Raw genomic sequence first — 24017 nt, 5'->3', positions numbered from 1 at the left:
TGCTACGAGTGCAGGAAATAAGGTGGCATGGGCTCACAGATCGTTCTCAGAGCTATAAACACCCACAGCCCGTTTGTGGGGCTAAGGGAATTCCTCCCCCAACCCATCTGTGCCACCTGCCATTTCGAGCCTCGCAGCCAGGGCCCTCCTGGGCTTGCCAGCACCTCCTCCACGAATGGAGGGTGTGCTGGTCAGGTCCTGGTAAGGGAGCAGGCAGAAGAGCAGGTGCTGCAGCCTGATAGGTGGGAAGGGACTGGGGAAATAAAGCCGAGCATCAGGTGAGGAGCCTTCTCTGCACCCCCCTTACCTTGCTAGGCATTTGTCTTTCCAAACCTCTTCCCCTTCCCCCATCACATTGGCCACCTCGTAGGGCATCCTGAAGTCATGCCACAGTGTCCCCTAGCTCTGTGCTCAGCAAGGTCTTGTCCAGGCTCAGGGAGAGTTCAGACACAGATAGGGCGAGACCTAGGGCAGGGGCAGGGGTCAGGCTGGAGCTTACTGGAGCCTGGCCTGCAACAGCTTACTGCCTCTGGGAAACAGAAAATGCCTCTAGTCTTGTAATAGTGCACATGGATCAGGAGGAGAGGCCCAGGGCCAGGACAATGGTTCTCACCCTTCTGTGGGTCATGGACCCCTTTGAGATGCTGATGAATGATGGGCACCCCTTCTCAGAATAATGCACTGCACATGGAAGTTAGCTTTAATTTCTGGGGGTGCTCCTGGAAGCCCCCCGTCTTTGGAGATGATGTCACATTAGCCTGGGAGGTCTTCAACCTCCTTACTGAGAAGAGCCAGGCTCAGAGAGGTCCAGATGCAGCCTGGCACATCCCAGGATCCGGGGTGCTGGTATCCCAGCTCAGCTCCTTCCCAGGCCAGCAAGGTGGGCTCAAAAAATGGACTTTTGGGTAGGAAGTTGGGGTGATCAGTGAGTTCCTCATGTATGAGGCCCTACAGGCTAGAGACACTGGATTACACCCATCCCTGCATTTGAAGCAGCAGGAGATTGTTCTGGAAGTACACTCTCCACTCTCTACTCCCCACTCCCCCAGGAACCCTGCACACCAGATCAGTCTGCCTGGTTGGCCCAGGCAGCCCTTGGAAGGGTGGACAGACCTCACCTTTGCCAAGAGCCTAAGGTGGGAGTCAAGGTTCTGTACCTACAATTGTGCATAGAAGTTCTTCTAGAAGGTGAGGCCAGGTAAATATAAATATATCTGGCACCTCAACCTGCAGGAAGAGAGAATGAGTTCCATGGCATGATTTAGGTAGCTCCTTCTCCATCTCTTCGGCAATCACGTTGGCTGTGTTGCTAGGTAACCAGCATGACAAAAAAAGAAAAAAAAAGAGCTGCAGCTCCAACTGTGGAGTCCTCAGATGGCTCCTTAAATAGCAGTGTTTTGTGGTCGGGGAAGAACGTGGAGGGTCCGGGCTAGAGAAGCTGTATTTCCAGGGTGCAGAGGTCAGCAGCCAGGAAAGGAGGCCAAGGCTTGCTGGGGTGCGTAGGCAGAGGGTACTGTGAGTGGCCTTCACAGGAGAGGGTCTCTCTCAGAAGATGGGGGTGGCTGCCCTCACTCCAGCCCAGGCCCAACACCCCCTGCAGTCTCCCAGCCTCCCAGCTGGTCATATACTAACAGTCTCTTGGTCTCGGCCTCATACCCTTGTTTCCTGAGAGAGCAGCGGGGCAGGGCTTTGTCCTCTCTCCCCATCCTTTCTCTGAGCACCCCTTCCTGCAGTCACCCCCCAGCCCCCAGCCCCCAGCCCCATGCTTGGTACAGAGCAAGCCCTCAACCTGAGCCCTGAGCCCAGAGCCCAGGGAAGTCTGTCGTGTCTGGGCTGAGAAAAGCTCTTCCTCTCTCAACAGGGAAAGGAGGAAGAGTGAGAGACAGGCAGGGGTCCAGGGTGGGCACAGACCAGTGGGGCCCTAGGCCTGCATATCCCAGTCCTCACACTGTGCTGTGGACAGGGGAGCCCTCCAGAGCCCCCGTTTTCCTCAGCAGGGCCGCCGGAGTGGTTGGGGAGGGTGAGAGCTAGTTAGTGATGGGGAGTTCAGTCCACAGTACAGCCCTGCCTGTGGGAATTGTAGTTACACACACTTGCTCCTGCCTCTGTGTGTGTGTGTAGCGGGGAGACAGAGGCCTCCCCTCTGGCCAAAGCTGTCACTGCAGAGGCAGGATAGGGCAGTGGTTACAAGCTTAGAGCAGACTGTTCAAACCTCAGCTCAGCTACTTATGGGCAAGTGTGACTTCAGACGGGCTACTTCTCTGCATTTCAGTTTCCTCATTTGTAAATAGGGACATAGCACCTGCCTCATAGGAGAGCTGTGAAAAGTAAATGGCTTAATATTTATCAAGCACCTAGAACAGGGGTCAGCAGGCTTTCTGTAAAGGGTCAGGTAGTAAACATTTTTGACTTTGCAGGCCAAACAGCCTCCGCTGGGAACTACTGCACTCTGCCTTTGCATCAGGAAAGCAACCGTAGACAGTACCCACATGAATGGGCATGGCTGAGTTCCAATAAAACATTGTTTACAAAAGCAGGCAGAGGGCCAGATGTGGGCTGGGTTTTGCTGACCTCTGACTTTACAACAGTGCCTAGTGCCTAGTAAGACGCAAATCAGGGTTAGCTGGTGTTCTTCTCATTATTGTGATTGGTGATGGGCCTGCCCGGCTCTAGTGCTTCCCCCTGGCCCTTCCTCTGCGCTTGGGCATCCTCAGCACGGCTAGTGTGGCCCCATCTCCATGGCTTGTCTCAGGCTCTTTCCCGGCCAGCTTTTATGTTCCCCCCACTCCCCACCACCAGCCCTGCATCCATGTCCCTAAATAGGTTTGTCCTCATCTTATCGTCTTTAAACCAAGGGTGTTGAACTCAGAGGTTTGAGGGAGCCCCTTTCTAAACCTCTAACATGTCTCTGGTTCACATTTGGAGTCCTTTTGAAGAGCTTCCCTCTGCTGACACCTTAGCTCTTGTCACATTGTCTCTGGGCAAAGGTCACAGACTCCTTTTTCCAGGGTAGGAAACTGAGACCCAGGAGGGACTTGGCTGCCACCACTGCCGGGGCTCCTCCCACCTGGCCTCTTCCTGGCTTTGGAGGAGAGGTGTGCAGAGCAAGGGCTGATTGCTTGGGAGTTGCCCCCACTGTGAACTTGAGGCATCCAGTCTGTCGCAACCCAGGGCCATGAGTGACAGTGTTGCCTGCCATTTCTCCTGCAGTCATCCTATGCTGTGTCGCTGCTGCGGGAATGTGTGAAGCTGCGGCCCTCTGACCCCACCGTGCCCCTGATGGCTGCCAAGGTCTGCATAGGGTCCCTGCACTGGGTGAGTGAGCTACGGGGTCAGGGGTGGGCAGGGCCCAGGTCCTGGCAGCCTCCTGTGGCAGGTGGGCATGAGGTGGGGGTGGGTGCATCTTGCCGTGTACGTAAGGGGTGGGGGGAGCTGCGAAGCAGACAGGCCTGCGGGGGAAGGGGTGGAGAAAGGCTTCTGAGAAAACTCCAGCCGCTGTCCTCTAATGCAGAATGGTGCTGGGTTGTAAAGTTCAGTCTTGAAATGTCTCCAGGGAGCCAAATGTAGTCAAAAGTCCAGATGCCCCCACCCGCCCAGCAGTGGAAAGTAGGCAGGACCTCGGAGTTACCTGGGCTAGCCCATCTTTCAGAGTCAAAACCAGCTCTGGGCAGAATGGGAAGGCATCCTCTTCTGTCGGCCTCAGGCCTTGCCTCGGTGCTCTCTCCGCCCCACAGACTCCCTCAGCTGCTGCTCCAGGCCTGGGCAGGGTGCGTCTTGAGGCAGGGCCTCTACATGGATGTCTTCTCTCACTGGGAGCTCCCTTGCTGACTTTCCTAACTTCCTGAGGTCCACGTCAGCCTCCTGATGTCAGGGGTGGTCCCATTGCCACTCTCTTGAGCAACGTAGAGCACAGAACAGTGCACATCTCTCTCGCCTGTCGGCTGTCAGCCCACCCACCTCTCCTCTCTTCAGGCTAATAGGCCCAGTTCCTTCATTGGCCCAGGAGTTTCTCCCATATATGGTCCTTCCTACCCTCACTGTCGTGGGCCCAGCTTGTTCCAAGGCAACAGGGGCCCAGGTGCATACTTCAGGCACTTTAGAATTAGCCTCTTCCACTCCTCCAGCCCTGGAGATGGAGACTCTAAATTCTAACCCTTTCTGCCTGAGGACCCCCTCTCTCCTGAGTCCCTGCCTCCCTGCCAAGTGGGCCTCATCCCCTCTCTGCCATAGTGCCTCCCTGGCAGGAGAGTGTGGAAACAGCACCTTCCCCTCTGCTCCCTGGTCCTCAGGTCCCCATGTATGAAGTGCCCTTAGGGCCCTGCCTTGGCTCCTCCGAACTGTGAATGATGGAGGAGGGGGAAGCTTGGCTTTTGACCCCAGGCTTTGTGATGTTGTTCTATAAGATTGATTTGCAATAGGCTCTAGGTGTTTAGATGAGGCAGCCTGATGAGGTGGGTAAGAGTTTCACTGTTCCTCATATGTGTCATAAATGACAAAATATGGAAAGAGCTGGACGGCTCAGGGAGGCTTCTAGGAGGAGGAGGCCTTGGCCTGGGCTCGGAGGCCAGCCAGTAGAGGGCCTTTTCGTCACAGCTTGCTTTCCTCAGCCCCGTGATTAGCAGGCAAACTCCTTGATCCTCAAGTATTTTTAGGGAGACTGTTGGCATCTTGCACCCTCGAGGGTAGGGTGCCGTTGGGATGTGTGCAGTGTATGGGTGCTGGCAGAGTAGAGACACCCAGGCTGAGCACGTGCAGCTGCAGGTGGTGGTGTGAGCCAGAGGATACAGGGGGTGGGCTCACTGAGCCCGTAGCTCACACCCCTGTGTGTTCCCAGAGCTCCTGAGAAGGGCCTTAAACTCATCACTGGGATGAGGCCCAAATACCCACTGAGGGTGGGACAGGGAGAAGATCTGTGCTCCCATGAGCTGCCGGCTCTGAGGTGGCTGTGAGTCCACCCAGCCAATGGCCGCCCCTGCCAGGAAGCCCTAAATTTAGGTCTTCCCGCTGTGGAGGAGCTGTTTCCCTCAGCAGCATAATTACAGTAATTATGTGCATTCAGATTACATGATAATAAAATTAGGATCAAATCAGTCCAAATTGAAATCAGATGAGTTAGGAGCAAAGTAATCAATGACAACATAAATAGAAAAGCCCAAAAGGAGACTTAAACATGCAGGCTTGTCATCAGAATCGGAGAAAGATGAGTTGTTTAACCTCAGCAAAGAAGCACATTTGGGTTTGGGGGCTGGTTTGAGCCAGAGTTTAAATTGGGCACAGGCTAGAGCAAGGTCCTGCTGGAGGACTGGGGGTGGGTTCCCGGCAGCCTTCACTGCCCTGGAACCTCACCTTCTGTACCTCCCTAAAGCCCCGTTTATACTTGCCTCGGACACTTGGCACATGGCATTGTATTTCTCATTGCATGTGTTTCTTGAAGATAGGAACTAGCTCTCCTTCTGGAAACCCCAGCCCAGATAAGGTGGGTTAAGAGTTTCCCTGTTCCTTATATGTGGCACAAATGACAAAGTATGGAAAGGTCTGGACAGCTCAGGGAGGCTTCCAGGAGAAGGAGGCCTTGGACTGGGCTCAGAAGCCAGCCGGTAGTGGGCCCTTCCAGCCCAGAGTTAATGCCTGGTTCTTGTTGGATAGATCCCACTTGCCAATGAGCACAACCACTAGGCAACGAATTCTGCCTTATGGTGCCTTTCCGTCTAGATGGGGAGCTTCTTCACCTACTGTGTCTTACACCCTGAGTCCTTCTCCCCCACAGAGAACCCTGCACATAGCAGGTGTTCAAATATATCTTACAGAATGACACCCCCACCAGCTGGCTGCAAGGGAAGGTGAGGGAAGCCTACATCTGGTTCATGGTTCTCCCTGGCCCCCAGGGTTGGTGCTGGGCCGAGAGCAGGCCTGTGGGTAGCCAAGAGCCGCCTGTTCTAGGAGGCCAGGAAAGGGGCGGCCCACCACTCTGTCCTCAAGGCCTAGAGTAGGAGGAATGGGTCTGACTGGTGGGCACATTGGTGCTGGTGCTCGGGATGGGGCACAGATCCTGAAAGGCGTCTGACACCACCTCTATCTCCAGCCTTCACAGCTATCTGGGCTCATGTCAGCCCCAGCAGGCCCAGCCATTGGCCAGCCAAGCCCCATGAGCAAGGGATGGAGATCTGGGGGTGGACAATTCGGCCTAGGTTGCAGGAAGGGAGGCTGAAACTGGGACATTGGAAAAATGAGTTGTGCTGAGTGAAACCAGACTAGGTGGCCACGTGGCCAGAGGCGGAGCACCTGCTGTCCCTGCACCCTGTCCTCATGCCCAGAGCCAGTGTAGGACGCCCCAGGTTGGATTTGGGTCTGAGAGCAGGGTTGCCCCTGGGTACGGGTGGGTGAGGAGGGAGCCGGGCAGAGAGACCTGCATGGTCACCTGCTGGCTGTTGAGGGGTTTGCAGCAGGATGGGTTGCGTGTGAGAGCACTGGCCCCACAGCTTAGCCTGAGGTTTGCCCAGGTTGGGGAGGGCATCCCGGGCTCTGACCTGGTGATAGCTATGTGGCAGCCTCTCACCTCAGCATGGCCAGCATCTTGCCAAGGTCCCCAGCTGGTTATTTGGGGCAGAATATCTGTAAATATTTTTTCATATCCCTCCGAACACCATTAGTTCAAGTTCATTTAATTTAAAAAGTTAAAACCTTTCTAGGAGGATAGGAGATGGGGATGCCATGTGTGCTGTGTGTCACACACAGCAGGAAGGGAGGCTGTGGAATGGAAAAGCAGGCTGTACTCATCTGTGGAAAGGTCTGTGGTGCTGTTTCTCAGCCTCTTCCCCTAAGGATTGGTCTAGGGTGGTGGAAAAAGTGCAGGCTTTGGAAGCTGAGAGGAGAGGAAATCCCTGCCCTCCCTCTTAGAAGCTGTGTGACTTTGGGTGAGTAACTGACCCACCCTGTGCCTCATCAGTAACCTGGAAACAGCCACAGTTTGCGGGGTGGCTGTGACCACCAGAGCTGAGGCATGTACCTAGCACATGGGAGGTAGCTGGGAAATGGCAGCTGTCCCTGTGACAGCCCCTTCAAAATAGCTGCCTCTCACACAGGGCACGCCTTTATGCTTTTGCCTTCATTTTTCAGATTCAGGGGTGGAGAGGGCCAGGAAGATGGATAAAGTATTTAGGAGGCAAGGAAGAAAGAATGCCAGCTCTCCTGCCACTAGCTTGTGGAAATTAGAAAGAGTGCCTTTTCCTTCCAGGAAGAAAAAAGTGCGTTTTCACTAGAGCAGATAACAGCAGGTCCTGGGCCCTAGGGCAAGCGACTAAGGAGAAACCGGAGGGGCTGTTTAAACAGAGCCCTGCAGGCTCCGACATGACCTTTCTCTGGTTCTCAGGAGGGGAGGAAGAGGTGAGGATTCCAGGGGGACAACCTCTTTGGCCACTGCAAGATGAGCGCGGCAGGCCGAGCAGGAGCAGAGTGCAAAGCCAGGAGCCTGCCTGTGTGGGGACCAAATTAGGAGAACTGGAGAGATGCAGGAACTTGGAAAGGCACGGGAACATTTTCCTTACTTATGAAAAACAAAAGCAAAGAGTCCAAATGTTACATCCTTCCATGCATCCTTTTCCCAAAGGGTCAGAGAGGAGGAGAAATGCAGAACCACAGAGGGCAGCCACGAATCAGGTGGCTCAGATAGATTCAAATGTAGACTCAGGAGACCTGAGTTGGAAGCTCGATTGGAAGCTTCTAGGTTGGAAACTCGATTCTGCCACTTACAAGCCGGGTGACCTTGAATCGGTCCCCTAAAATCCTTGTGCCTCAGAACCCTCTGTTATGAAATACCCGTTCCGTCATGTGGCTACAGTGCTGTGACATGCCAGGTGAGCACCAAACCGCTGGAGAATTGCGAGGGAGGAAGAGGGGGAGGATCTCTACCTGGGTCTTGTGGCAGTTACATGGCTGCCACAGGTAAAGGAAGTATTAAAAAGCAGCGTAGGAGGAGAATGGTTGAAAGCTTTGAAAACCCCTCCCCCTAGAAGTATTTTGATGAGCAGGAAGGGCCCAGTGCTGTAACCTGAGTGAATCTTGCGAAAGCAGTGGCCACAACCCCAGAGCCATCAGCTGTTAACTTTGGGGGCCACAGGAGGAAGTGCGGGGAGATGGGAAAGGGCAGAGGAGGTCCTTGGTGGGGAGAAAGACAGCGAGGGTGTTGTAGATGGGCAGGTGCTTGGCAATTCAGTCAACAACTTGCTTTTCCGAATATATGTATGTATATGCACGACTAGGACGTTGTGCTACACGGCAGAAGTTGACACATTGTAACTGATGGTATTTCAATTAAAAAAAAAAAAACTAAACTTACTCTTTTCACATCACAGGTTGAGGCCCATTAGCAGGTTGTGAAGTAGAACTCTTTTTAAAAATGGAAGTAGGCAATCAGAACAGGATAGGAAACATCCGAGTGTATTACCCACAATAGACGTGAATCTTGTAACAAGGGTAGGTGGGTGGTTACACATATGTATGTCCCAGACCATGGGGAGGGGTCAGAGAGTTTGACTGACCCGGCACAGCTGCAGGGACCCTATTATCCTTGTGTAGAGTCAGTCCTTTTCTGGGACTGAGGGTCAGGCCAGAGACAAAAGGCAGACAGTACTATCCCCTCTCTGGATTCCAAGAGGGTCTTTGATGCCACTTCCTAATTTGTCAGTGAGCTCATGTAGCTATAGGGGACAAGGACTCTCCTCTCTAGACGGCATTCGCCCCATCTATTAGCATGGGACTTAAAAAAATTCTGGGGGATTAAATTAATTATAGATCTAAAATTACAACTAATAATAATAGTAGTTACATTTGTTCAAGCACTGGTCTGAGCGTTCTCATGTTATTATCTTATTCCGTCCCCCCGAAACCCGATGGGCAGACACTTGTTATCCGCATTTTACGGAAGAGGGAACTGAGGCAGAGCAAAGTGAAGTGACGAGCCCGACATCACACAGTTAATAGCCAAACTAGGATCTAAGCCCAGGAAGTCCGGCCCCCGAGCTTGTGTTCTTAGCTGCTAGGCTGCCCTGCTGTCTGCGTGGAAAACTCACTCACGGGTGTGGCACTGACTCTGGATTTGGGTGGGATTCTCGTACTTCAGAACAAAAGTGGAAAAGCCCTATTTTAGGATTTCCACTCTTGTCTTAGATGAAGGGGAATTGTGCACTATATATATATTTTTTAAATATGCTTTCTGTTTCTAAAATATATTTTTATATTTAAAATACTTATATATTTGGGGTTTTTGTTTTTGCTCTGACAGCATTTTTCTCTTTTGCTGGCTACAGCACCCATGTATAAACGTATTACTACTGTATATTATATTGTATATTGTCATATTTGATAGAATCGATTAGACTTCTTTTCCTTTGCAATCATTACATTGACTGCATATGCAAACAACTGTTTTGTGGTAGGTAACTGAAATCAAAATAGTATTGGCCATGTAGGAAAATGGTCCACTGAAGCCTTGTGGGTTTGATTTGAGACAAATACCAACACTGTGTTTAGAGACCATTTTAAACTACGTGGACAAGGCTGGCAAGTACTGGTCAGGGAAAGCTACTAACCTGGGGTCAGAGAGGACCACAAGCTGGACAAGCTAAGGTTGTATGTTGTCACATTTTAAAGCTGAACGGTGGTGAGCTCTATTAATCAGAGTATGATGTGTCTGAATAGGAGAGTAACTTTCCCCTGTTTGCCAGTAATTGCTCCGCTTTGTTCCTGGCACCCTCTCTGCATGGGTTGCAGGAGATAGAAGCTGGCATTTGCTAAGGAGAAGGACATGGCCATGAGGAGAATGTATATACATGGAGTGCAGTAGGTTTCTGGATTCTATTTCTAACTCGTATTTGGTGGTTTATTAAAAAAAGCTCGCGTCTGTTTGAATAGGTCATAATGACACTTATAGACAGTTGGAAGACGAGAAGTGGCAGATTAGGAAGTGGGCAAGGGGCTGTTTGCTCACTTACCCTTCCCTTATTGCCTCCAGTACCCCCTCAGCTATGCAGCCTCCTGGACAACCCCAGCCAGGTGTTTGCCCCTCTCTTGGGGCTCCCATAGCCCCAGGCCAGCACCACACAGCAGAGCCTTGATTAAGAGCCCCCTTGCCCTGCGGGGCCTGGCCCTCCTTAGTGTCGGCTCCCAGGAGTTCCATGCATACTCATCCAGGCATCTGCCTCCTCCTCACTGGGCCTCCCCAGCCAGGCCAGCATAGAGCCTGGTGCTGCAGAAGACTCAGTGGAGGTTTGTAGGGAGGAGCGGTTGGAGTAGGGGGGAGGTGAGGACCTCTGGGACACAGTCTGTCAGGCACTGAGCCTGTGTCAGAGGGCTTGTCCTGTGCTTGCCTTTCAACCTGGCTCTGACTTCAGGGCCCCACAGCCCTCCTGAGTGCTGCTGGCCACATGCTCCAAGAGATGGATCTCAGTGTCTATAGCCTGCGTCCGCCCAGACAGCCGTGACTGGGCAGCGGGCAGCTGTGGGGTTTCCTGAGGTGCTGCCTCCCCCCAGCCCTGAGACCTCAGGCCTGATGGTGTTACAGGCCCAACTCCCCAGACTCCCACATCCTTTCGGTGACCAGTCCACTGATCTGGAGGTGGCCTACTGCCCAGGCTGGCAGCTTGAACTTGACCGTGAGGGGGCTGAAAGGCTGACCTTGTCAGGGATGGTGGTAGGGCCACAGGGATTCAGCCCCTCTGGCAATCTGTCTCTGGGCTGTTAGCTCACCTGTTCTGCCTTTCTTGTACTTTGGGTGCCTCTCTTCTCTATAGCTGGAGGAGGCAGAGCGCTTTGCCATGACGGTCATCCACCTTGGGAATGGAGTTCCTCTCCAAGGGCACTCTGGCTGGGGTACCAGAACCCAGCATAACTTTTTGGGCCTCTGTGGCCCACACAAGGAGGCCTTGACATTGGGCGGTGGTGGGGCTTTGTGTGTGAATCATTCAGCCCCTTGCTGAGGGTTGTACCAATCACTGTTCTTAGTGATGCTGCCACACCAGGCACGTGGGCAGATGACACTCCTGGGTTGTGGGGGTGGCTTCTGGAAGGCCTGTGGGCCAGCTGCCCACCCCCACTCCCCACCTCCCAAAAGGCCTGACCACCCTGGGTGCCCCAGGGGGCTCGTGAGGGCTGCTTTGTGTATCCCCTTTTCATGTCACGTGTTGCATGTGATGTGTGCACATGTGACCAGTGCCAGTTGGCCCCTTTCCAACTGGAACAGTCCCTCCTGCTCCCAGGACAGAAATAGCCCCAGGCCTTTTTCCCCTGAAAATTTGGAGCTTCCCCCGGGTCAGGGAGCGAGCTCAGAGCCGGAACCTTAGTAGCAGCCCGCTCCGCTCTGCTCCACAGGGTTGGCCGTGTCCCCAAGACCCAGTCCTCAAGCCCTGCCCACCCCCGATCCCGGCTTCCCTCTGTCTGCTGAGCAGGGCAGGGACAGACACAGGCACTACTGAGGAAGGAGGGAGGAAAGGAGTCAGCACAGACTGGCCTGGCCCCGGGTCCATGCTCTCAGCAGAGCAGCTGTTGGAGAGCCAAGGTCCCTGGAGTGAGGGCAGCCTTCCCTGTGAGAGGTAGCACCCTGTGACCTTTAGCACAACCCCTCGTTGGGGGGAAAGGTCCAGAGAGTTACTGGTAGAAGAAAGGTAATCCTTGCATTCTGTGGCTGTGTGGCCTTGGACAAGCTGCCCAGCCTCTCTGGTCAGGTGTAAGGAATTGCAGTTCTGAGGGCCGCAGGCTGGTGACTGGATAGCTATCCTCCCCAGTAACCTTTGCCTCTCTTCTCTACAGCTGGAGGAGGCAGAGCGCTTTGCCATGATGGTCATCCACCTCGGGGAGGAGGCCGGGGAGTTCCTCTCCAAGGGCTACCTGGCTCTGGGTCTCACCTACAGCCTGCAGGCCTCTGACGGTGAGTGCCGAGGCCTGGGAGCCTCTGCTGGGGCGACTCAGGCCTCCGGATGGCCTCCCAGTGCCCACCCCCCAACACACCTCCATCAGCTTCTCTGAGATATATGTGCATGTGCACGCGAACACAAATACACACCCTTCAGTCCATCCTCGCTCTTGCTCAGACTTCACCAGCCTCAGACACGCTGCCTTCATGGGCCCAGTTCTTTCTCCCTCCCAGCCCCAGCTCCTGGCCTGGCCCACGCTGACCTCCGCTCCCGTGGTGCTTGTCATCTTGAGATGCACCACCAGCCCCGACCCTGCAGTGTCTTCCTTCTGGTTCACCTTTACCCTCAGCACCACTGTCAGCTTCCCTTTCAGTGCATGCAACAGAGCTGGGTACACAGCAGGCATTTAATTAAATGGTGCATGGGTTCCACTCCTGCTGCCTGGAGCCTGGCATTCTCTCCCCAACCTCACCAGCTCAGCTGTGTGTCCCCTCAGGGGTCAGCAGCCACCTGCCTCTGAATCTTTCCCTAGCTTGAGGGAAAGGGAGGGATGGGCCCCCACCCAGACCCAACCCGGAATGCTGATCAGCTCCCACCCACACCCCCAAATGCCAGCCCCCAGGAGCAGGCTTCAGAGGCCCCACACAGTGAGAGGTAACCACAGCTAGCACTTGCACAGGAGGGGAGGGAGGAGTGGCGGGGCCCTGCTCCTTGTTCTCTAGTGACAGTGGTTGCTGTTTCTTCAGGATATTAGTGAGCCTCTGACAGGGAACCTTGGGGTCTTCACACTCTGGTCAAGTGAGGGGGATCATGAATCCCTTCAACAAAATCCAGTTTGCTCAGAGCAAGAGACCTGCCCTGTGCCTTTAACCCTCTGGGATTAAAGCCGTTCTCTACCCCGCCACGTATACGTCAGAAGCAGGATTGCTTTATAAGCTGGGGACCTCTGACATCTATCCACACCTGGTCCTGCCAGCAGCATTCCGACCTGGTCTGGCTGGAGCCTGGGATGACAGTAATTTTAAAGCTTCCCAGGGAGTTCAGCACCCGCTAAGGCTTTTAATGCCTTTCCTACTGCATTTAAAGTCAGGTTCAATTTACCAGAAAGGTGCCAGGTTTGGATTAAAGCAAGAAACCTCGTGGAGAAAGTATGATAGAGGTTTCTGGTGGGCTAGGAGGAAGGGATTTAGTATTCAGTGGGTTCAGACACTCTGCTAGGGTTGGTAAAGTTCTGGAAATGGATGGTGGTCATGGTTGTACAACATGGTGAATGTTCTTAGTGCCACTGAATTGTCCACCTAAAATTTGTTGAAATGGTTAAAAGAGGAGAAGCCACATGAGTAAGGAAACCCAAGGAGGCATGTGGCCAGGACAGAGGTGGTAGCTTTTCTCTCCAGGTGTGGGCCTTTGGAAGGGTCAGGTTGACCCAGGTGGCAAAGAAGTTGAAGGAGAAGAAGGACCTCTTGTGCCTAGAAGCAGGCCAGGAGATTGGGGCCAGGGGAAGACCCATACCCTCTACCCTGGTAACAAGGGCAGAGGGTGGCACCCGTTAGGAGCTGCTTGAGTGCAAGCACCTGCCAGGCAGGGTCCCGTGGGGCCTCTCCCCACAGAGCTCTGTGCCCCAGATGGGGTGGGGCTGGTTTGGCCCCCTCCAGCAGCCCCTCATGGCTCTGTCTCCACCCTCTCTCCTGCAGCAACTCTGAAGTCCAAGCAAGACGAATTGCACCGGAAAGCACTGCAGACGTTGGAGAGGTAAGGAGGTGCCTCATTCTCACATTTTCTCAGAGGACCCTCTGGCGTGGATAGAGCAAAGATTTCTGTCCCCATTTTATTGCCCAGCAAACTGAGGCTCTCAGAGCTCACATGGGAAGCAGGAAACCAGCCTTTAGGGTTGGGTGGGCAGGTTGAGGGCTCCCCCGAGGCTGGGCTCCCCCGAGGCTAGGCTCCCGCCCTCCCTGAGCTCAGGGCTCTAAAAGGGAACAGTACCCCTTTATCGCTGTGATAATTACATGAAATAAAGGGAGAATGCACCTTGACCTACCAGTAGCAGGGGCTCCAGAAGGGTGTTTGTCTTTTCCCAGCCCCTCCACCAGTGAGGCCCTCCCTCCCTCGGGCGTCCTTGCTGAGCCCCTCTCCACCACAGCCCCCTGAGCTCCCTCCCCTCTCCTTCCTCTGGCCCATCGAAGGGCTCTTCTCCCTGAGCCCTGTGTGTTTTGCTCTGTCAAAGCACTGGTGGGAGCTGCTGGTTGGGGGCCTGCCCCAGACTCAATATGCTGGCTTCCTTGGAGCATCCAGCTCCCCTCTCAGGCAGTTTGTTCTCAGACCCAGTGAGGTAGGAAAGTCCTATCCCAGCCAACTCCTACTAAGCTCCCAGGGCCAGAGGACATTTCCTCCCTTCTCCCACCAGCTTGTCATTCCCGCGCTTCTTTCGCAGAGGCTGTTCCCAGCCCCTCCGTGTTCTCTCAGGGGTGTTCTCTCCTGTCCCACAGTGGAGCGGGCAGGCTCCAGGCTCTGTACAGGCCAGAGCCAGGCCAGAGGAGAGGGGCTTCCCCACCCTTAGTCCTACTCTCCCAGACAACCCCCACCTCAGCCAGAGCCAGCCCTCTTGGAGCCCATTGCCCCCTGCCGTGGGCTGCCCTGATGCGTTCTGCCCCAGCCGTCATCTGCTGGGCACCCTTCAAAGCAGGGGTGGGCGGAATCCCTGACATTTTGCCCCTTGGTGCCCAGCACGGGCTGGCATGCTGGAAGCCCCCATCACTCACTGGTTGATCAATCCTTGGTAACTGACTTGCTGCTCCCTTTCCCCATTCAGAGCCCGGCAGCTGGCTCCTGGCGACCCCCAGGTCATCCTCTACGTGTCCCTGCAGCTGGCCCTTGTCCGCCAGGTGGGTCCTCAGAATTCCTAACACACGAGTCCCTGGGGCTGCTGATCTCCTAGCCCCACTGCTTTTACCAGCTGTGTGACCCTTTGCAAGTGACTTGACCTCTCTGAGCTTCTATTTCCTTATCTGTTATGTGAGCATTCATACTCCACCTCACAGGGATCTAGTAAGAATTAAGGCTTAAGTCAGCTAGTGTGGTAAAGCCCCTACCCATGGTGGGCACATGGGAGGGGGTTGTTCTCTGCTCTCAGTCTGCCTACAACATGTCAGTTGAGACATGACATGAAAAGTTGACAGGTGACCACGATAAACATCTGTTTGCATCCTTGCCTTCTGCTGAGCTTTCCCCAGGGGTCTGGGGGAGCAGAGTGATTGGTACATGGAGCTGTTTCTGCATGACCCAAAGCTTTTCCCTGACCCTGTGGATGCCAACATCAGGCTCGGCCTCTGGGGCCTGATGGGAGCCTCCCATTCTCTGACCACCTTTGCCCCACTGGGGCTACCCATGGTTCTCCAGGCCGACCTGCATCCTTCCCAAGCTGAGCAGCTGAGTTGTCAGTTTGTGGGACCAGGCAATCACCACCCAGCAGGTTGCCTTTCAGAAAAGAGCAAGGGCTCCCATCCCCCAGGCTCTTCCAAATTGCTGATGTCACATGTGCTCGGCCTCTCAGGCTGGTGGTTTGTGCACACACCTGGCCTGTAAAGCAAGACCTCTCAGTGGCCTTGACCTGGTGAGTGTGGACCCTGGACTGCTTGGGGACAGCAAACAAGCCAGCATGGACCCGGGGTGGGCTCCAGACTGTGCGAGAGGAGTCACCAGAGCCCCCATCTACTTGTGGTCAGGGTACAGGCAGCCCAGCTAACGAGGTGCTGCTGCGCCACACACTGGCCTGGGGGAGCCCTGCATCTGACGACGAGGGCGCCATTGGCCCTGTTTTACACCTGAGGTGCTGACTTTCCTGTGCTCAGGAACTGGAAACTGGCCAGGCCAGCACAGTGTCTGCTCCAGAGTCCACTCTGACCCAGTTAAGAAACCCCACGTGGCTCTAAGTATCTTATTCCCCTGTCGCATTTGGAAACAGGGCACTTGGAACCTTGTCCACCGGCCTGGCTATTGGTTTTACTTGTTGGTGTCAGCTTCTGGCCCCTGGTCTGGTCATTAGGTAGTTCGGGGAACTGTGGTCCCCCAAACTGTTCACCTTACTGTCTGCTTCACCTTTCCCTCAAGCCCTGTGTCAGCCTGGCTCGTCCCCTCCCTGCCCCTTTACTGTGGGACCCCTTCCCTCTTGCCCCACACCTGAACCCAGTGCCCATGTCCGCCCTGCCCTGACGTGTCTCTTCGTGAGTCACGCTCTCTCCCTCTCCAGGTCCTCCTGTCTCAACCATTTTCCCCCAGCAGCCCTGTTGACCTTCCCTCAGCCATTCATTGCTTCTCTCCTTTCCTCTTGCACCCATCCCTCCCCATGGTCATGCCATACCTCTCCCCAGTCGCTCCATCCCTCCTCTGCCTCCAGGCTGCCACTGCCTGTCCCAGCCCCTGTCCCACTGTGCCCCTGGCTGCTGACTTCCAGGTCCTGGAGGAGGCACTTGGTACCTCTCTGCCTGTCTCCCTAGAAACATCAGTCTGCTCTGGTGCTCCCAGGAGTATGGACACAGAGATACTTGAGACCACTTTATTTTTAGCCTCTGTAAAAGAGCCAGTGCTTTGCTTGCCAGACAAGTTCCTGATAAACCTCTGGTGATACATTTTTAAATATCTTTAATTATTCAGCCACCTCTGATGAATGGCATCTGTCCTCCCAGAGAGATGGCTAGGCCAGGCCAGTGGAACCTGGTACCCAGTTTCCTTGAGGACCCCAGAAGTTGGTAGCCTCAGGAGGGTGAGGGCTTCTAAATGAATTCTAAGCCAGTCCTGCCAGCTTAGGTCTCTGAGGCCCTCCAGCCCATCCTGCCCAGAGCATGCACGGCTGCTGATTTGGACATGCAGCCCAGGATGATGGGGTCCACTCTGGAGAATCACCAGGGCAGGAGTAGCCTTGGGGAGACTCGGGCAAGGCGAGCTGTTGGCCCATAATGACCCTGGCTTCCTCCTTTACTTCCCTTGACCTTTCCCCATGGGAGGACTCTGGGCCTGGCATTAGTGCCCACAGCCAGTACAGAGGCCAGATGGAGACCAGGCAGTGGCCAAGCCCCAGCCTACCTGCACTGTAGGCCCCTCAAGGAGCATTGGAGAATGGAGACCAAGGATTGGTAAGGAGCAAGACTTTCTGAGAAAGACTCTGGATGCTCCTAGGAGGACAGGGCCCTGTGTGGATAGAGTCACAGGAGCTGACACGATCCTCGGGCCTGAGCACCTGAGAGAACACATCCCTTGAGACTGGAAAGAAGAATCTTACCTGTTCGTTAGTTGCCTGAGTTTTGGAGGCTTGAAGACAGAAACTCACATTTTCAAACACATTTGGTACTCAAGACAATTCTACCTGTCTCACCCTCTCAGCGACTGTCATTTTGCAGCATAAGAACTGCAGCTCAGAAAGGTGAAGTCCTCTGTCCTGGGTGCCAGCTAGGAAGTGGCAGATCTGGGATCCATGCTCCTTCTGACCCAGGAACCTAAGCTCTTGCCACTGTGAGCCTCTGAGTAGGAGGTGGCATTTATCTGTCACCCCATCACTGCATGGACAGGTGCAGAGCAAAAATGTGTAGCTAACGGGCTGGGTGCCCTGTCCTTTTAGCCCCCGCTCCTCCAGTTTAGGGAATAGCGCCGGCTTCCCGGGCCTGCCCTGGGGCAGCAGACCCTTCCAGCGTGTTATTTGAGGGTGTATTTTCTCACCTGAGCCCCAGTGCCCAGGGTCTCACTTGAGTGTGCCGTGCCCTGGTTGCTTGGCTCATGGCCCCACAGCCCCGGGGAGAGGCACAGGCCTTGGGGAAGGTCGCTAAGCTGGCAGCTTTCTCTGGCAGATCTCCAGCGCCATGGAGCAGCTGCAGGAGGCCCTGAAAGTGTGCAAGGATGACGCCAACGCCCTTCACCTGCTGGCACTCCTCTTCTCCGCCCAGAAGCACTACCAGCATGCCCTGGACGTCATCAACATGGCCATTGCCGAGTATCCAGAGAACTTCAGGTGAGTTCCCTGTGGACCCTGCTGGGCTGGGGGGCTGGCTGTGCACACCCCGCCTTGCCACGTCGCCAGCCAGCACACACTGATGGAGCACCCACTGCAGGCACACTCCCTGGCTGGAGAGCCAGAGTGGGGCGAGGACTGGTGGGGTCAGAGCGTGGCACTGGCATTCCTTTCTATGCCAGGAGGGGCCATGTAGGGAGTGGGGCGCTCTCTGCAGTAACTGTGTGAACCACTGAGGAAACTGTGCTCCAGTACATGTTCCATCCCACCCTGGGCTCCTCATTTGAGCCTCATGGGGACACTAAATTGTGGAACCTAATCATAACCCTGGCACAACCAGCCAAGGATGGGATCTAACACTGGCTGCACAGGTGGAGGCAAGTGACCCATCCTCCTATGGCCGGGCAGGCCATGGGCAGGTGGGGGGAAGGGGTTAACTTCCTTCAAGATAGTCCTGGCCTCTCCCTCAGTCTCTGTGTGGAGCAGGGTTCACGCTGCACTTGGCCCACACAGTGGTGCTTGGAGCAGGACTATACACAGAGGACCTACTGCCACCCACCCAGGACACTGGGGAACAGGAGCCTCACTGGGCCAGCTGTGGCAGGAGGGTGCACTGCTTGGTGACAGGGAATGAGAGGGATTTCTGCCCTCCTCCCCCGGGCAGGTGATACTAGGGGTAATAGACTTAGTTTCTCTGAATCCTGTGATCCCAGGATGTGGGGCCACAAGCGCTCCCACTCCCACTGTGCCCCACCTTAGGGTCTGAAGGAGGGCCATTTAGAACCAGTCAAAGGCTTTCCTGCTTTGGACAGCAGGAGGGAGCGCAGTGCTGGTACCCAGGGAGGTGACTCATGCTAGCAGCAGAAGCAGGTTCACAAAGAATTAGGGAAACTGGTGGGAGCCACAGACGTAATCGGTGATGGAGGGAAGCTGCAGGCCGCCCGGCCCAGGGAGGAGAGCCCAGGAGTCTCTCTGTGCATCCTGCCCAGCAGGGGCGGCGCTGACCCTGAGGCCAAGGCTCAGGCTTCCCCGCACTTTTGGCCTCCTTAAGAGGACGCCTCCATGGCTGTGCTTGTGAGTTTTGCTGGGGATGGCTTCCTGCCTGTCAAGGCTCAGGCAAGGTGCTTTGGGAGTGACAGCGTCCTAACTGTAAGCTCCCCAGTGTGTCCTGCTGAAGAGGGAGCCCCGGGGGTAAAAGGCCAAGGGCAGGTGTTCATCCTGCAGATCAACGCTGCTTACCCTCATCCAGACTGACTGCCGGCTCGCAGCACCCTGACTTCTGACCCACTGACCTGGCCCAGGTGGGTGCCAGCTGCTCACGGCCAGGTGTAAGCAGAGGCAGTGCGTGGCGGGCGCCACATAGCCAGTTCTTTGTGTTCGGGAGACAGCCCTGGCTCTTGGCCTCAACCCTGTACTTGAAAGATTATTAAAATCGAAATCAGTTCACTTTAAAAGATAGGTAGCTTAGGGAATGCTCAACATGGATAAAACAGTGTGTGTGGATGAGGGATTAGTTACCTTGTCTCATTAATCCCAAGTACAATACAGTGAGACTTACTGTGTAGAAATTTATTTTTTGCTTTTATGAAAATACACGAAGGACAAAGGTTCTCTTCTTCCCGTACCAGTTACCTGACTTTCCAAAGCTCCGTTCTCATGCTGCCTCTGGCTTTGTGTGGGCATGTGTGTATGTATTGTCACTTAGGCTTCTGTAGAAAGAGAAACTGTCACCAAAAAAGGGTTAGAATCCTAGAGTGGGGAGGGGGTCAGAGTGTGTGTCACAGAAGAAATGAGAGGCTAGGCCAGGCATCAGACGTCATTTTTCAGCAAGTCCTTTTTCCGAGTGAAATCTTATCAGTAAATGGAGACGTAAGCAGATGGAATAGAGCTGCCCCATGGGAGCCAGGCAAGGGGGTCCACACGCTGCCCCCCGGCCCCACTCCAACCCCATCCCAGTGGAGGAGGCTCCCAGTCCGGCATCTCCCATCTGACTGTGCCACGTCTCTTCCTAACTTCTGGGCTGCGTACTTCCTACTGGCAGAATCATATCCCTGGCCTGATGTGGGGAGGCTGACACCACTTTCTCACAGTCTGCTTGAGCCCACGCTCTGTGAGGCACGGTGGGAGTGGGGTTTGTCTGGTACGTGGGGGCAGCGCCTCCCAGCCCAGCCTGAGGGGTACCGCCTGCCTCCCGCTGTCTTTCCCCCTCCTCCCGGGCTCTTGGGCTGGTGTGGGAGTGTCTTCTCCGTCTTCTCCCAAATGCACTCCCCACCCGACCTTTCTTCCCTCCTCATTCTGGTGCCAACTCCTTCACCAGGAAATGCTTCACTCACCAAAGCATCTTCATGGGGATGTGGGGGAAGTGGTCCTTGCTGTGAGGTTAGTGACCCCCTAGCAGGCCTGTGGGTGGACTTCTGGGCTTCCAGGAATGCCTGGCCCGGAGCTATGACATTTGCACCTGTGTGCCTGCATCCATGGAAATGGCTTTCAGCAGAGCCTCAGAGGGGTCCTACACCCAAGAAAGGTGGGAGGCCCAGGTGCAGATTGTGCTGCTGGTCAGTGTGTAGGATAACTGCCACTCTGTGTCCCTAGTTCTGTAGGCAGGAGCCTTCTACAGGGGCAGCCTCTGCTGTGGGAATAGCACTCCCCAGTCCAGCCCCACAGAGCCACTGAAGGGGTCTCAACAGCTCTTGGGGCCTGGGGTCACAACCCAGGGAAGGACAACATTTGAGTCCCATCCCCAGAGGTCTCCTTGGGGTTCCTGTGTTTCTCTGCCACTGCAGAGAGGCCTCCTGTGGAGCATTTGGGAACCAGAGCATCCCATTCCCCAGTGGTGCCTCACTGTGTGAAGTCTGCCTGTCTAGGGGTGGCAGGGAGAGAGAAGCAGTAGCAGGGTCTTTATCTCTGAGCCACTGCGAGCCCCTCACCTCCACGACCATGCGGAGCTCTGTTCTGATCTGAGCCAGCTCTTCAAGGCTGCAAAACTAGCCAGTAAAAATATCGGGGGCTTCTGGCTTCCAGAACTGTGAGAGAACACACTTCTGTTGTCTTAAGCAAAAAAAAATCACCTTCAAAAAAAAATACATATACATATTAATAGAGTTGCGTGTGGGGGTGGAAAATCCACCTGCTACATAGCACTGTGTAGTGACCCTAGGGTGTGAGCACAGCTCACAGTTGCAAATAAGTCAATACTTTTCCCCATGGATGAAACCCAGGGATTAGCAGGAAATGTCACTGAGTCCATTACCGGTCAGGGATCACTGAAGAATGTCATTGCTCTTCAACTGAAACTGCCTCCTGCTTCTCCAGCTGCTCCCTGCTTTGGGAACAGACTGTGTGTGGCTCCAGCTGTTGCCACGGCAGTTCATTAAACCTTTGATTCAATAAATATCACTGCACCTAAGCAAAAAAACCCAACCCCCTTCACCCTGACCTTGGCATCCCCAACAAGGTCTGTATTTTGGGCACTTAAAGGCTGCTGGTCTGGGTCTGTCTGCCACCCAGCGCCTTGCCGACAGCTGCCCCAGTGGCTGAGACCTTGTAGAGACTCTTCCCTTCTGCAGAGGCTGCCTTAGTGAAGGAGAGGGCGGCGGGCCAGTGTCGGGGTTGGAGGAGGCCTGGCACAGGGGGGATGCTGGTGGGATGCTTTCCTGGTGAGCTTGTCCCCATGTGGGGGCCATAGTAGGTCCCTGCCTGTCACTTACCTGTGCTACCTCCAGCAGCTTGCTCCTCCTTCCTGTGCCTCCGTTTTCTCTTCTGCTGAGAGAGTGACATCTGTCCTGCCTCCCTCTGCCTCCTAGGTCTATTGTGAGACTCAGACAAGAAAAGATTTCACAGCTGGTTTACAACTGCATTCAAGGACAGCAGTATAGGGGGTCTGGAAGGCGCCCACAAACAGCAGAAGACCATAACGTGGGACCTGACAGGGGCAGTGCACATGGTGGGCCTCGGGCATCCTGTGCACGAGGGCAGGGGAAGCTGTGAAAACGTGTTTAAGCTCCTTAGCTGCACAAGAGATCACCATTCTTCTGGGCAGTCTCAAGACTCCTAGAGAAAAACCCAGCTTTCGTGGAGTTGACTTAAAAATCCTCCTGAATTCACGGATTAGACAGCAAAGCAAAGAGGATCTTGATTTCTGTGCTGTTGGGGTGACCTTTAGTTAATGGAGCTCAAGTTTAAAAAGGCAGAAATGTGATGAGACAGAGACTGATGGCCCTGCAGGGACAGTGTGAACCTGGCACAGTGGGAACCAGACGCCCAAGCAGCTTCCTTCCGGAGGGCTTCCGACTAAGCCCTGGACACATGTGCTGGCCAGGCTGTTGCTGGCCAGCTTGCAGGGGGCCTCAAGGGGGCAGCAGGCTCCCTATTTGGACATGGGTTCCCAGCCAGGCCAGGCCTCGGAATGCAAGAGGTCCCATGGCAAGTGCAGAGATGCCTTTGCTGGTCCCTTCTCATTCTGGGATTGAGAGGCAGCTGGGAGGCCCAGCTGGAGAGGGTCACAGGGAACAGGCCACTGATAAGCTTGGTTCCTGAAGCCATGGGCTCTGTGGGGTGCTGGTTTTAGGTAACAGATTCCTTGTGCTTTAGTCAGGCTGCTTGGAGGAAACGTCGCCATAGTAACCAAACAACATTCCGGGGCTAATGATGGGAGCTTTCCAATAACTAGTCTGTCAGTCACTGCTCCCACCCCAGGCCTGGCAGCCTGCCAGACTGGTTTTGTTGAAAGTCCAGGCCATCGGGCTGGGGCTGTTGACAGAAGAGCAAACCATTTTGCCCTTCCCCTCCCCACTGTGGCAGGGCCCGCCTCCCACCCCTCTTGGGAGTTTCTGCCCTGCCCAGCTCAGGTCCTGGGGCACTTGGGCGAGTCCTGGCGGAAAGGATGTCAGAGCCCCAGGGGGCGCTCTCCAGTGCAGGAACTGTATGGCCCTCTAGACAAGCCAGAGCTTGCCAGTTGTAAACAAATGGAACCAGTCATAGCATCTCCCCCAGGAAACCTGGGCTGTTTTGGATAATGTTTTGAGCTGATAACTAGGTGTTAGCTGGAGCCAGACCTTGACTGAGTCTGAGTCTGGTGAAGGCCAATGTTGGCTTCAAGGGCACCACTCTGATCTCTACCTGGCCTTCCTCACCTTGTTCTCAGGTTGCATTGTGATAAATTTCTAATGGTGCCTTCCACCCAGCAGAAGCGATCAGAGTCCTGGGGCTTCTGTTAATATCTCTGACTTAAACCCAGTGACTTGTCGGAGATCAAAAGGACGCTTAAAATACCAGCCCTCCAGTGAGGGGGCTGGGATCAGAGGTATTAGCACAGACGTAGTTTATCACTTTGCCAAGTTCATTAAACATTTTTGGCTGCCACAGCCCCTGATGGGGACAGGAGCCACGGGGTAAACTCACAGGCCATGTGGTTGAGGGAAGTGTAAAGCCAGGCATAATCACTGGCACCGGCCTGCTCTTCCCAAAGGTCAGTTCCTCATCGACTAAGCCAGCCTGACATTCAGCATTTCCCTTCGCTGGTTGTTCTGGGGAGCCTCCTGTGGTCTTACTGCGTGTGACCCTGCTGTCAGATGGCGTCCTCCGATAGGAAGGTGGATAATCTAGGTTGTTTTGTTTGGGGAAGAGGAAGGAAAAGAAATAAAGGTGATTTGCGGGGTTTTTCCAAGAGGAATTCTTTGTTTTACAGTGGTTTTAGCCCTTTGCTCCCCGATCCTCACTCCCTGACCTCCCTGCTATCAGAACGTGTTGGAGGTAGGCACTGTGGCCTGGGGCCCACGGGTTTCCAGCAGGAGTGGCCCAGCCCTGAGACAAAGCCTTTCTGCCCCTGGGATGGGGCCCAGGAGTTGCATCCGTGCCCGTAAAGTAGAGCTGGACTCCCCTTTGCAGTGGGTGGGCAGTATAACACACCAAGAAGCAAACAGCTTGTATAACAGGACACCCAGCCCTGGCTCTGTGCCAGGCTCTTCTCCGAGCACTTCACATGCATTAACTATTTAATCCCCTCAGCAACCCCTGGGAGGTAGAGGAACTGTTGTTACTCCCACTTTCCAGATGAGGAAACGGAGGCAGGGAGGACATGAGTAAGCAACCATACTTAACAGGGGCTAGGT

General features: G+C 54.6%; 1 protein-coding gene across 4 annotated transcripts in view; it reads left to right on the top strand.

Annotated features, from left to right (window-relative positions):
* TTC7A (tetratricopeptide repeat domain 7A) overlaps positions 1-24017 on the top strand; it is a 117053-nt gene that overhangs the window by 60288 nt on the left and 32748 nt on the right. For all 4 annotated transcript variants that reach the window (XM_010984035.3, XM_064494521.1, XM_031466962.2 and 1 more), the window contains 5 exons: positions 3211-3315; positions 11803-11920; positions 13601-13658; positions 14719-14791; positions 17747-17907. In XM_010984035.3, the coding sequence (XP_010982337.2) occupies positions 3211-3315; positions 11803-11920; positions 13601-13658; positions 14719-14791; positions 17747-17907 (515 nt within the window). The remainder of the gene's footprint in view (positions 1-3210; positions 3316-11802; positions 11921-13600; positions 13659-14718; positions 14792-17746; positions 17908-24017) is intronic.

The sequence above is a fragment of the Camelus dromedarius genome, chromosome 15, assembly GCF_036321535.1.
Source record: "Camelus dromedarius isolate mCamDro1 chromosome 15, mCamDro1.pat, whole genome shotgun sequence".
Lineage (NCBI taxonomy): Eukaryota > Metazoa > Chordata > Mammalia > Artiodactyla > Camelidae > Camelus > Camelus dromedarius.
The sequence above is the reverse complement of the archived record's forward strand: the minus strand, read 5'-3'. Positions and strand labels throughout refer to the sequence as shown.